This window comes from Aquarana catesbeiana, linkage group LG08, assembly GCF_042186555.1.
Source record: "Aquarana catesbeiana isolate 2022-GZ linkage group LG08, ASM4218655v1, whole genome shotgun sequence".
Classification (NCBI taxonomy): Eukaryota; Metazoa; Chordata; class Amphibia; order Anura; family Ranidae; genus Aquarana; species Aquarana catesbeiana.
In genome coordinates, this window is record NC_133331.1 from 199143346 (window position 1) to 199158206 (window position 14861).

At 38.6% G+C, this 14861-nt stretch overlaps 1 protein-coding gene across 24 annotated transcripts in view; it reads right to left on the reverse strand.

Annotated features, from left to right (window-relative positions):
• Positions 1 to 14861, reverse strand: part of KCNMA1 (potassium calcium-activated channel subfamily M alpha 1) — a 1086632-nt gene that overhangs the window by 21620 nt on the left and 1050151 nt on the right. For 12 of the 24 annotated variants that reach the window (XM_073596806.1, XM_073596797.1, XM_073596802.1 and 9 more), the window contains 4 exons: positions 11191 to 11321; positions 6474 to 6668; positions 3357 to 3475; positions 2962 to 3186 (listed from right to left, as the gene is read on the reverse strand). In XM_073596806.1, coding sequence (XP_073452907.1) covers positions 2962 to 3186; positions 3357 to 3475; positions 6474 to 6668; positions 11191 to 11321 — 670 coding nt within the window. Of the gene's footprint in view, positions 1 to 1699; positions 3187 to 3356; positions 3476 to 6473; positions 6669 to 11190; positions 11322 to 13040; positions 13125 to 14861 lie in introns of those variants that run through there. The other 12 variants (XM_073596784.1, XM_073596787.1, XM_073596785.1 and 9 more) reach the window with 2 other exon arrangements.

Consider the following 14861-nt stretch of genomic DNA (forward strand, 5'->3'; position numbering starts at 1 on the left):
TTGCAGCCTCTTGGTACATGTGAATGTGACGTGTTCTAGGCTATAGGCGGGCATAATTTACTTAATTCTCGCCTAGGAAATGAGGAAGTGTGAGCAGGTACCTGTCAAAAAAGGTACCCACTCTTCAAAAAAAAAAAAAGTGTTAGGGACCGGGGGGTGGGAAAGAGGATAATTGCAATCTCACTTGGGTGTGAAGATCCACTTTAGGTGAAGCTGGGTATAAACTAGTAGAATTTCATTGAACATTTTTCCTTGTAAAAATATTCATTTTCCTAACCATTAGTGGGGTCAAATTTGTGTCCAATTTCAACCAGTGATGAGACAATTCAAAGGAGCAGGATGAAAAATTTTCCTCGAGTTTCTAACAGAATATGTGTTTGTTCAGTAAACTCCATTCATCCCAAAATCAAATGTTAAAAGCAAACGAAATCTTGAAATACTTTCAGACATTTGAATGTTCTAACAATTTTCATACAAATTTTCGGCTTTGATCAGCTATATGAACTTTCTGGGAAGAGTGTGCCAGCTGACGACAGTCCAGCCAATAGGATACTATTAAAATAACTTTGGAATGTGTTAATTTGCACTAGTTATTAAAGTGTGTTTTTTTTAATCATAAAAAAATGAATAATCATTTCACTGCCCATGACTGAAACACAAAAAACTTCTGAGTCACAAAAGAAAGACATAGTAGTTAGATGGTAGACTAGACAGATCTATTACTGAAATTAATCTAAAAAGTTTCATTTTCGGGGAGCTTTAGATGACAATAATACATACAGTTTCTAGAACAACATGATATAAACTAAATTGGAACAACACAGACATAGTTCTAGTGTTTTAAGTAGGTAACCGATTCTGTCAATAAAAAAAATAATTGCAGGTATAAAGTGCAGGCCCAGACACTTCTGGGTAGCCCATCATGAACTTCGACGGGTTACCTTCTGGCCAATAGAAACATATAGGAAGGAGGAGGGGCAGACATCATTTTTCACAACCTGCAAAAAAGCTAAAGCATTGTCTGCCATAAAAGCAAGGAATTCAGTCATAATGACAGGGTTTTGGAGGCTGCTCCCTTTGTATCTGCAGGCAACCCATACCAGTAACACTTTTTTTATGACAAGTCTCATTAACAAAACAAACAAAAATGTTAAGGGGAGAAGAGCTATCACCCATTAGAAATTTTATCCTTCACATTTATGAGCTATGATACCTAACTAATACTATAGAATGTGCTATGCGTGCTCAAGTCAAACTCTCTTGTGGAACAGATTGTAATGTCTTCCTGATAAGAATAGTGGCTCATGTCACAGCTAATACAATAATGAACACCAGTTTCACAGATGGTTTACCAAAGTCAACAAACATCTCATAAACCAACAATTCTTTCCTCTCTTTTTACCTATTGTACAGACATACATCATACACACATGCAGTAGCATACAGTCTTTACATGTCTACTTACTCAAACTAACCACCTTCAACCAAACCTCAAGAGGCACCAAAAACTGGTCAGTCTAGTTGTCAAAAATAGTATAACTAAAAAAGTGTGAGCACCTATAAAATGTATGCATTGTATCAGTGCTATCTCTTCAGACTGGTGGTTCCTAACCAACAGTGCTTAAACCACTGCTGCTCAACAGACCCACTGACTACCATCTGTCGTACCCCAGCAGAGAGAAACCATTATAAACAGAAATTATAAAATGCTTCATTTTTTTATTCTGGGAATTATCACACAGATTTTAGGTTATGTTAACGAAATGTGTTAAACAGACAGGAAAATTGCTATATTAAAGGCAGCCCTTGCACCTTAAAAAAAAAAAAGTTGTAAAACAGTCCATGTTGCTGGGGAAAGTTAAGAACCGTTACTTATAATGGTTTGGCAACTTGTACAATAAGTGATGGATCACACAAATGAATAAATATCATGTAAGCCATTAGAAGACAAATTTGTATTTCACTCAATTTAAACATACAAGTTATCTGTCCCACAAAAACTGCCTGTAGACTGGCACTTAAGTGTCTTAGCTTTGTTTACAGTATTTACATTTTATGACATTCGGATACATCTTTTGTTTATCCTTGTCAACTAAAACTTTCTATAATACTGTTTGGTTTCAGCTCCCAAAAGGTCCTTTTTCTTGCCACACATGTAGTTATACTTTTAAGCATACCTGCAATTAGGTTAGATTCTTTAATGCTTCTTTTGTAAGCAAACAGATGCATAAGTCACATATTACTGTACTTTCTCTCAAATGAGGGTCAGAAAGGGCAGTCAGTAAAGGAAACTGCCTGTTGAAAAGGTATCTACACCTGGCCTTTGGACTTGAGACATAACATCACACTATTAAGGAGGTAACAAAGAATGCCATGCACTCCTGACCAAACACATGAGGAAGGAGAATGTACATGAGGCAGGGAGGAGAGCGGCAATATTCACATGAATGCAGTAAGGGATGGACATACATATGGGAAACATAGTCACACATCACAGCTGAATTTAAGCCATATTGATGTAGGCTTCAACAATGGCATTAACAGTTCTGTGGATTATTGGAAATAATATATTATTTTCTTTGGCTATATCATTACAAACCCCCTCTTTAGTCTAGAAGAGCAGCCTATAATACTAGCCCTTTAAACTGCACAATGCTGTGTGCGTAGAGGTCTCTGGGAATGTAATCAACTGTTAACTGGAACACAATGTATCCTGTGCCCCTGACATTTTTCAGTTTTTGTATTTTTTTTCTTACCCTGTGCAGTTGTGTAATGTTGAGCAAATGCATAGAAAACTGTCTGTTATAAGTAGATCATTGGCCTCTTTGCTGGTCTGTTACTATTGCTCTACAAAGGGGTCAATGAGATTTAGTCATTCATAGTAATACCCTAATGAATGCATCATCTCACCCTCCCCTCCCCCACCGTTGCCCCATTCACAGTCTGTCTTCAAGCACGTACTTCTGTTTGTCACGGGTGTCACGAGCTTTTGCGCGGTTCTGGCGGTTGGCCGAAGCTGGGATGGAGTGAACAGACGAGCTCTTTTTGCTTGAGGAGTGTGAAGAGTGCGAGGAGTGGGAAAGGCTGGCACGAGACTGGCTGGCATTGTGGTCGAATTGCATCAGGCAGAAGATGAGGTCAGAGGGCACCATCTCAAATTCATAAGGAGGATTTGTGATAACATACCTGGAAAACAAAAGCAGATTTCTCTAACTGACATGAAGTGTACGATCAATAAACTATCCAGATTGTTAGGTGCTCAATATGCAAAGTACACTTCAATACTATTAGTTACGCAATACATAGCAGAACTAAAAAAAATAACTTTATTGTAACCTTATCTAATGTCTACTTACCTTTTCGTACATTGAGTTGGTGCGTTTAAGTGTGCATCACGTAGTCGATATATACCGAAGCAAAGCATGTTGTATGTTTTCAGAGCTTTGCAATATAAATCCCCATAACATCCACCATCCTGCAAAAGGCAAGACATGAAATTAGATGTCTACAAGACTGTATGCGAACTCACTGCAAAATAATTTTAAAAGGCTAAAAATAAAACCTATATGTCTTGGCCAAATTTAAAAAAGCTATAAATAAGAAAAGAGCTTTTAAAAAATATAACAATAAGAATAAATAAAGAATATACCAGGATATGTAAAAAGGAAATCAAGGACGCATAAATTCAAAAGGAACGTCAGATTGCAAAAGATATTAGGACAAACCCCCCAAAAATATTCTAATATATTAATAGTAAAAAGTCAGGTCTGAGCATGTAGGCCCTTTACAAAATAATTTGGAGTAGGTGACTGGGGACAAAGAAAAGGCAAATGTATTAAATACTTTCTTCACCTCTGAGTATACAAAGGAGCATGGGGGGAGCTCCAGTCGATAATAGGGATGGTATTATCACAGCCCTGAATCATCCACAATGGCTCAAAAGTAATATTATCAAGAACTATTTAGACAGAATAAAGGTGGATAAAGCACCTGGACCAGATGGCATACACCCACCAATCCTAAAGGAACTGAGCTCTGTCATTTCAAAGCCATTGTTTCTCATTTTTAGGGACTCGTTAAGGACTGGAATAGTACCACTGGATTGGCGTAGGGCCAATGTGGTGCCTATATTTAAAAAGGGATCAAAGTCTTTACCAAATAACTATAGACCGGATAGTTTAACTTCTAGAATCGGGAAGATACTGGAGAGTATAATAAAAGGCCACATAGAGCTGGAAAAAATATTTTAAGCAACAGACAGCATGGATTCATGAAAAACAGAAGTTGTCAAACAAATCTGATTTCTTTCGATGAGTAAAACCTTAGACAAAGGGGTGGCTGTGGACATGGTATACTTGGATTTTGCAAAAGCGTTTGACACAGTTCCCCACACACAGCTAATGTGTAAGGTAAAGTCTACAGGCTTGGAAGGATCAGTTTGTAAATGGATAGAGAACTGGCTAAAAGACAGAATTCAGAGAGTAGTAGTTAATGATTCTTACTCTGAATGGTCTAAGGTCATTAGTGGTGTACCCCAAGGTTCAGTGTTGGGACCCTCACTTTTTAATAAATTTATAAATGATATAGAGTCTGAGATTAAAAGTTCATTTCAGTCTTTGCAGATGACACCAAGTTATGCAGTGAAATAACGTCCTTACAGGATATCTCCAACTTACAAGACGACCTCAATGCACTCTTTAATTTGGTAATTATGTGGCAAACAAGGTTTAAAGTTGATAAATGTAAGGTTATGCACTTGGGGGCTAAGAATATACACGCATCATAAACATGAGGGGGAGTACAATGGTGGAGAAGGATCTGGGGGTTTTGGCAGATCATAAGCTTAATATTTGGCATGCAATGCCAAGCTGCGGTTTCCAAAGTTCTTTCTTGTATTAAAGCGGGATTCCGGCCTGAAAAAAAAACCCACTGTAGCTGCTGACTGTAAATAAGTACTTACCTGTCCTGAGTGCCCACGATGTCGGCTGCCCGAGGCTGACCCATCCCTCGGCTCTCGGGTCCTGGCACCGCCATCCTAGGTAAGGGAAACAAGCAGCGGAGCCTTGCGGCTTCACTGCCAGTTTCCTACTGCGCACACGCGAGCGGCGCGGCGCTCCGCTCTGTGAATGGCCCCGTGGTGCTCTGGGAACACACAGTTCCCAGAAGACAACGGGGCCGCTCACCGAGGAGAAGAACACGTCGCGGAATAGGAATAGGCAGATTAGGAAGATTGCCTAGCAACAAGGGTTTAGGTAAGTTTAAAAACATTTTTTTTCAAATGTTTTTTTTATTTTTTTTTAGGATCTTTGGTGATTTTTTTTTTCAGGGTGGCCCTCCACTTTAAGAGAGATATAGATGCCAGAGAGAGAGAGATATAATTTTGCCCCTGTAAGACCTCATCTGGAATATCCAGTTCAGTTTTGGGCACCAGTTCTCAAAAAGGATATCGTGGAAGTAAAGAAAGTGCAGAGAAGGGCAACCAAACTGATAAGAGGCATGGAGAAGATCAGCTATAAGGAAAGATTAGAGGAAATAAATGTATTCTCTCTTGAGAAGAGGAGATTACGGGGGATATAATCAACATGTACAAATACATAAGGGGTCCATATACTTAGTGTCGAGTTATTCACTTTAATGTCATCAGAGAGAACAAGGGGTCACTCTTTACGCCTAGAGGAAAGGAGATTTCATCTCCACATACGGAAAGGTTTATTCACAGTAAGAGCTGTGAAAATATAGAATATAGAATAGACTCCCTCCAGAGGGAATTCTGGCCAGCTTAGTAGAAGGTCTGGATTCTTTCCTAAATGTACTAATATAACTGGGTACTAACATTTATAGGTAAAGTTGATCCAGGGAATACCCGATTGCCTCTCAGGGAATCAGGAAGGATTTTTTTCCCCCTGCTGTAAGCAAATTGGATAATGTTTTGCTGAGGGTTTTCACCTTCCTCTGGATCAACTGTGGGTATAGGATTGTATTTTTTTTTTTGGTTGAACTAGATGGACTTGTGTCTTTTTTCAACCTGAGTATGTACATATTATGGCAATCAGAATTACACGTCTGTGCAAGGTGTCTCTTCATTTTTTTTTTTTTTTTGTGACAAAAGCAGTAATTCTGCCTCAACTTATATTAAAAATAATACCACTTCTTTATGTAGATCATTGACGGCTTGGGAGATGGAAATGTCTTGTGGCAAAAGTACCTCTTCCTATTTGAAAGGGTTTAGTTTTTGGAGAGGGAAGGGAAATTTGTGATTTAAATTGATGAAAATATCTTCTTCTGGATGAAGCACAGTTGCTTTCCTTCTGCCTGTTATTAATATTACACTACTAAAAGACATAAGATGACCATTTTTTGAATGGATGAGAATCTCGCATTCATGGGAAGCCCTTAATCAGATAGCCGATGTGTCAATAAAGATTTAGAAGAGCTCCACTAAACTGCTCTGTACTTAACTGACACTTTCTTACCCCAAGGTCAGCAAATGGACCATCATACAATGCCAGCTGGGCTACTCGGCAGCGATCCCTGTTGGCCAGAGTTTGTGGGGTGCTGTATCCACCACGTAATGCATTCTCTTCTGCTATAAGGGACTCTAGCTCTGGTGTTGCACCTCCTGTCACCAATGTTCTGATCAATGTTAAAATATTGTCATTGAAATATGTCTAGGAATATAAAAAATGTAAAAATGTCAATAGTACAGTCATCAACAGAGAATGCAATACAACTTAAAAACATCAAAATCATAATGAGACAGAAAACGTATCAATCATTTTCAACGACTGTGGAGTTCATGTCCCAGCTAGTCAAACTTGCTCTGAAGGTAAAAGCAAATATACAACATCATGAAATAGGATTTAGTTATCTACAAACTAAAAAAAAACACAAGCAGGAACCACTAGATGTACCTTTTGCACATCTTTGTGACACCTCTGTGACATCTCTGTGTGAAAAATTTGTAGTTGGTTTTTGAGGTTTAAAGTATAACTATAACCAAAACTTGATTTTTTTCATTTTGAATTGAGTAAGGGATTTTTTTTGCCATCTGTGTCCCGTTGAGGAGATTTGCCTTCATTTCCTGTCCTATAGTCAAACAGGAAAAAAGAGGAAAATCCTGCAAATTAAAAAAATCCCTTGGGCCCAAATCCCCCCCCCCCATAAGGGAACATGGCTGCCGGACTGGAGAAGACCTAGTGAGGTCTATTTACTAGCCAGGAGGCTTAAAACTGTTTTGGCTGGACTTTAACCTTACATACAGCTTGGATTACCTCTCTGCGAGCTGAACCCCACAATCCCCAACAGGGACACAAACGGCAATAAAAACCTAAAAGGTGTTTTAATCCCTCTTCCACTATCCAAAACAAAAAAAAGTTTTGCCTTTAATTATACTTTAATAAAACAGATACATTTTACAGAGGGGTTTAAAGCAGAACTAAACCCTCCTATCTTTTTACAGGCAAGGAAGTTGTCATCTTAACTTCTGTTTCATCTGCAGCTGTAATGGTGCTGCACATGTGATGCGTTATGACACCATCCATTAGATAGCTTGACAGTTTGGTTGAGAGAAAAAGCAACTGTCTCAGTTATCAATTGCGGCATGCTTTGAATGTACCTGTTTTGGGAAACCATTAAAAATCGATAGGTTTAGCTCCGCTTCAATGCCAACTAATTCCCAATATTTTATTTACCTTTTATTAAGGAATAACATACTTACAAGCCCAGTGAATAATGCGTTGGCCTTTTCTTCTATTTTTTAAGACTGTGGTGGGAGTGGGTTAGAATACTGTAAGGTGTTATTTTTGTATGAAGGTCAGCTTTAAATTTTAAACATCAGCCGAGCAGGTTTGACAATTAAATTTATGATAATGCGTTTTATTTACTTAGCCAGTCAAAATGTTATTCATATTTTGTAAGAGTTGCTTGAGGTCATGATTGTGTGTATTCATTTTGATAAGATGACATTTTTTGACTATATGTATCAACATGCTTAACAACAGTGGTAAAGCTAGTATAAAAGTTTGGCAAACACTAAATCTTGGGCAGAGTCGGGTGATATATCGCATCGGCAGTACACAAGAGCCAGCCCGCTGGAAATAGGGATTGAATGCACAGTTTTTGTCTTGAATATAAGTGGGGTTTTTTTTATACATTTTACATGTTTTTAAATACTACACTATGGGAGTTTGTTTGCTTTGATTGAGGGGAAACAGATGAAAAAGGAAGTTACTCCACACAGCTCACATAAAGCCTCTAGTATAACTCTGAGAGGGGAAAGGAGGAGAAGGACATCGATCAGCTGCCTTATTTAACACGGATTACACCCCAGTTGGGGAAGGTGAGATTAGACCTATACAGGTCTATTATTGATGTGAGCACAGTGGTGAATAGGTGCCGGGAACTGTTTTGCTGTTTTAACCCACGTAGAGTGAAGGTCACGGAGGATCAAATTTAAGGAGCACCGTGTTTAAGAATATTTATCACACACTAGATATTTGTTTTTTTAAGGAATTTTGTACTTGATGTCATTAATGCAGGACTGGTTCACGTCTAAGGATCACTGTGTTTAAGAAAACTTACTACGAACTGATGTAAATTGTTACACATTTGAATGATTTTGTTTTGATGTCATTGATGCAGGATTGTTTTTTATTTTGACAAGCGCAACCAACACATAGTATCTCATTTCATTTTTTAGTTGGGGGAACACAATATTTCGTTTTTTCAGCGGTCACACGTTATTTTTTGACACTGAAGGAGATAGCGTGGGATAACACATACATTTATTTGTAAACACTAAATCTTCAGAATAGGTAGACTCAACGTTTAGTGCCATTGTGTTGGTGTAGGACTGTTGGTTTTTGGTGTAAAAAAGGTAAGTCGAGCAATTAAGTTTGGAGTTTGTTTTTTAGTTGTTAAGTGTTAAAGTGTTACTAAACCCACAACAGTAAAATTGGTCTGTATATGCAGTAAAGCATGCTTGGTATACTCACTGCGGAACCTAAGAGGTTAATCATCTGCATTGTGTAAAAAGGCTGTTTGATCCTGTATGCACAGATCCTCCTCTTCTTGCATTGTCCCCATAACATGTTACTTGCATTGTCCACATAAGACAGAGTTACTGGAGTCAGGCTGCACATGCTCAGTTTGGTATGTATTGCTAGAGAGTTTTTTTTTCTTGGGAGAGTGCATGTGATCAGCACAGGGCCAATCAGCACTGTTCATACAGAGAGTCAGGGGTTCTACATCCTGATAGGACAGCCAGTGCAGTATGAAAACTCCTATAAGCTTTAACAAGTCACAAGAGTGCTAGTTTATATTTACTAAAATGATTGCATTTCATATATTTTGTGGGAGACCAGATATGGTGAATGCAGGGTCCTGGGTTTAGTAACACTTTTAAGTTAAGTGTTAGGTTAACTTTTGGGGTTAAAGTTAAGCTTAAGAGCTTAATGTTTAGGGTAATCTTAAAGTTCAACTAAAGGCTACAGCATATCGGTCTAAACAAGCACGAAATCAAATTACTATGTGATGCACAAGTCTCAAAGTGTAAACGAAAAACTTCCTTCACCATCCCACACTGGACCCAAGTCCCTCTTCATTTGTTCCTCACACACTCTCCTTCCAGACACTGCCGCCCACAGTGGGAGGGTTTCAGCAGCAGAGGAGTCCTCTCAATCCAGAAAGCAGTGAGAAGCACTAGCCGTGGCCAGAGTCTGACTGGTAATTTCCAGGTTTATAATATCCAGGTTTTTACTATCAGCAGTGACAATGCTGATAGTCACAACCCCTGCAATGTGTTTTTTCATCCCACTGTAGTGGGAGCAGCCACAGCCTAAATTATAGTGGCAGCACTGCTCTGAATTTAGGAGCAGTGCAGCATTGTTGCCACACCATCACAGAAAGTTGCATTAGGTGGACTTCATTGGCAGACCCAACAGGTAGTTGTAGGACTTTGCAGGCTGACTAAGAGTAAACTGCAAATGTAGACATACTTATAACTGAATCCTGCAGTGCATTCTTTTTAAAGGAGGCCATAGTTGTACTTTACTGGTGATTTTAAGGTGAAGGCTTTGAGTCATTTTAGGTATCAAGTAAAATTTTAGGGTTAGGGTTAGGTTTAAGAATTTATGTGCAAGTGAGTATTATGGTCACACTAAGAATTAAGTTAAGGTTAGAGATCATGTTTTTATATCAGTGCTGAAAACCTTACATGGACCATTACTAGCACTAAGTTAGTGGTTACCAAAAATGAATAACCCTGCTAAATCCTTTAAAAAATAAACTAGGTATGTTTTGCTTATTTAAAGGAATAGGGGATTGCTTGTAAAGAGAGATTCATTTTGTAATAAAGGTTTGCATAATATAATAATGCTGAGAAACATGAATACACTGTACAAGTCATCTGACTACTCTATATCTCAGAAATGGCTGACTTACAGTAAGGAAGTGAAGAGGATATTTTCCTTCAGAAATATGGAACTTTTTTTTTATTGATATACACTAGTGTATTGAACTGGATTTCTAAATGACCAGGTGCAAAAAAGTATTCCTCTAATGAATAACTTAATAAGGGGCATGACAATATGTAATTTTTGTAGTGAAAGCTTGATTGCATTTTTAGACATGACATGCTTTGGTTTGGAAGCCTGCTTTTGTCTTGCTAATGTCACAGCCGATTATCCCTTGCTGGACTAAGGTCTTGGGTGTTTTAGAACTCTTTCAGCTGCTCTGACATGAACATGTATCAATTAAACATTCATCTAAATGGTATACAGACTGGTGGCCTTAAAAAAAAAAAAATAGGGTATGTAGGCTTCATATTTTCATCCTTTGTGACATTCTGGCAGTATATGTACAGCCGAGCTCAGCATGCTTGTTAAATATTAATCAGGCACACTGGTACATGACTGCTTTATTAGAATCATTCAATTTAGCTCATTGCAGTCTACTCAAGTCCATCAAAGAACCAAATAATATTTAGAGCATATATCTGTGATAAATATTTGGTAGAGGAGAACTAAGTAAAAATAATTTAAAGGTACCATGATGACATAGTGATGCATTTTCTGCATTCTTATGCAAATTGATCAATATTAATCCATCCTATAAAGGTTGACTTCAGTATTTATTAGATAACAAGTGTTCTTTACTAACAATGACACTATTATTTGTACGAAAATCACTTACTGCACTCATGAGTGAGTCCAGCACGCTTACAGCAAAGGCAGTTCCACAGGCAAAAGGCTGGGTCAGATAAAGCTCAGTGTCTGGGTCATCATCATCATCTTGATCCAGGAACTGAACATTGGAATCATTCACTGCAAACCACAAACAAAGTCATTAGCTCTAGAATGCATCAGGTTACACTTTTGCTGACTATACCCCGCTTACTACTGAACATAACCTTCTTGTAACATACTGGCCTTAGGAGCTCACAATAAGGCTTTAGTTTTTTTGTGCTTTCTTTTTAACATCCCTTAGGGCAAAACACCATCTTACCCTCCTATTGATACTACAAAAAGCCAGCTCAAAGTTTGACTCAGTTCTGCTAAAACTGTACAAGTTTTTTTTTTATTTTTTAAGTATATATTCTTCCCCAAAACAAGCTACAGAAATGCAGCTAGTATAGAGATCATTAAAGTCTCCGGCAATTCACGCTGTGTACCAGAACAGGTTACTAAGTACACTTCTACTTAAAGCAATCAAATATACTGTTTAAGGCCAAAAAGCCTGAGATAAACTCAAGGGTATTGTAAGTATGCAAACAGCCATAAATCAAATGGGTAGCGAAGCTTTGCAGACGCATAAAAGAATGGGCAAAATAGGTGTGCACAGTGGATTAATCCTTCTGCCTGTGTTTCTGTATTTCTTTCTACCCTGTATATTTCTAAACATCCCACTGCCCCCAAGAAAAGCAGAATCTATCTGCTCTTCAATAACCCAAGAGCTTGATCACTCCAGAGGAGTCAGAAATAAGAAACAAACACTAGGAAAAGGCTGCAAGGCATGTGGAGTCTTGGGTTTTTGCCTTTTGAATCATGTCTCCCTTGTCTGAACAGCCAATCATACTGACAGACAAACAGGAGCTGGAGGCAGCTAAGTATCAGCTCTGTTATAAGAAAAGATTCTGTATCAGAGGTTATCGTGATCAAAGTCATACTGATGTCGGCGTGAGAACTATGAACAGAAAATCGTTACTGAAGATGCAAACCAGTTTCACTTAAAAACTTGAGCCACACACACAAGGTACAAAACAGAAGCAGCCAAAACCAAAAGCACTGCATGATATTGTAAAAAGGCGCCTTCCCTCCCGCAGCCAAACAGGATAGCAATCAAAACACTGAATGATAAACACAAAAAATGAACTAAAATAGGAAACAATATGTATAGTATAAATGCAGTTTAGGGGTGCAACCAGTCCAACAACAGAGTGCAATGCATTTTATATGCATTAGACCTCATCAAATGAACTCCCCCCTTAAGAGCTCTTTCACACAAGTGGTTTTCCATCCATGATAGATGGCTGGACACATGGCTGCTGCCAATCTGAGGAAATGTTTCACATGATCAGTAGCTGTTCCACTGTGATTGCCTAATGAAATAAGGCTGAGAAGGGAAAATATGTATATGAAAGAGCCCTATTATATTAGTTCCAGGGTTCTTAAAACCACATTCTGTTCCACCTAAATACCGCAATAAATTGGCAATTAGCACAAACAATGTAATACATATGTCAGTATAAATTTTAGCACATATTTTTTGATGCTTTTAAATAGAAAAGAAAATTGCACTGTAAGAAAGGAACAGAAGAATTTCACCATTAAAATTATTTGCACAAGCAAGGGGAGTTCATATGATCCAATCCTCCAAAGTACCTTTCAAAGTAATAAGAATCCTGGGATGAATACCATCCAGTGGTTGGCCTTAACACACAGAGTTTTTTTGAGCTGTGTTTGCTGGTTGCTCCTCTCAGTGGGCCAGCCATATAATTACCACAGTGACAAAAAGGTAAAGAAAGAAGAGGGACTTCTCCTTACCCAGTTCTGTAATTATTGGTATGTGAGTTCCACTGTTTTTTTCCTGACTGAGTGAAATCAAAGGCAGCAGTTTGCCAGGCTTAGCTGAACGGTGAAAGTGTTAGATGGGGATAAGGCAGGAGAGGTTTAAAAAGAAAACACAGAGAGAGGGTGAGGCAATAAGGAAGCTCCAGGACTGAGCATGTAAAAGGACAGGGACACATAGAAGGAAGAGGACTGAGGACAGATGTACGGATCTCAAACATATTCATAGTTGTGTGACACAATACAGCTAGCTGCAACATGTTTGATATGCAATATTAAAAGTTGCATGTATACGTCAGAGGCAACTAGCAATTTAAAACCGATAACCTCTTAATAAAAGCTACATAAATTCCAAGGCATCTTTTTGTTAACGAGGGCTGAAACATGCTAGATCCTATCTTGTTGGGGGTGTCATGTTGCTCAATGTGCACAAAAACTGTAATTATTTTCCAGAACTGCAGCACCCCAACTACATTTGCATTTTTCGTACTAGATTTTCAGACTGAATAAATATATACTAAATAAATACAGTTCTTTTACTCACAAGAAGATGCCTATTGGTGACTGCAGAGAGACTGAGGGATCCAGACAACCTTTGCTATGAGGTGATGTGTACAAAATTATAACTGTTTATCTGAATATGGAATAGCTAAAGAAGCACTGCCTACACCATCCTGCAGAATCCTGGTCCCAGGTGCAAATGTCCCCATATCCATGCTTCACTCCTAGTGTGCCTGCTTGCTTTTCCACTTTTCACACCTTTTTATATAGTTTACATAGTTTAGTTAGAGAAATTTATTTTAAAAAATTGTAATCATTTTGTTTTATCGAAATGCCACGTAGAACTGTTTTTGTCACACTTTATATAAACTATAAACAGACAAGTCACATGTATTTTATAGGTTCCAGTTGATTACAGCAATTGCCATTGCTTACCACCTCCTCAAAATACTAGCTGCCTAGCTGTTTTTAGGATCTATACTTTCTGAGTCCCTAATCTGGAGCAAGTGCGCTTGCTGTAAAGCCAGACAAACTCTGAAGCTAAACCCTACAGAAAGGCAGCAGCTGGCATTTTCATTGAATAAGGTTAGCAACGATTGCTTTATTTCTCTCTCACAAGTCAGTATTGGAGCACCTGCAGTCTAAAAAAGTCACTGGCACGGTTATGTTCAGCCCAAGAAAGAGAGATCCAAGCCAGGATCACTAATTAAAAGGTCAATGTTTATTAAAAAGTACCATAATCCATTTAAACATCCACTTGTGCATAACGTAAGGCTTCCATTTGGCTTTGCAGATCAAATGGAGCCGGCTGGGATGGTAGATCACTGGTATTAAGGGGCATGCCTGGAAACATATCATCATAGCAACTGGCTTGTCACATTTCCCCTTGTGATCCCATTACATGCGGCTTGACGTTCCTACACTTTGCACCCTCCCTTCCTGCCAGGTCCTAGTCACTCTCGTCCAATGGCCATGTCATTCCGGGTGGCTCCATCTTCCACATTCTGGCGGCGGCCAGAACCCAACTTACATCCCACACACTGTGGGGGACACTGGCTCAGCATTGTTTGCTCCCTTGGGACCAGGCAAACAAGTCATCCACCATCCGAGCCGGCTCCATCTGATCTGCAAAGCCTCATGGAAGCCTTACTTTATGCACAAGTGGATGTTTAAAGGGATTATGGGACTTTTTAATTAATGTTGACCATTTAATTAGTAATTCCTGGCTTGGATCTCTCTTTCTTGGGCTGAACATAACCGTGCCAGTGACTTTTATAGACTGCAGGTGCTCCATTA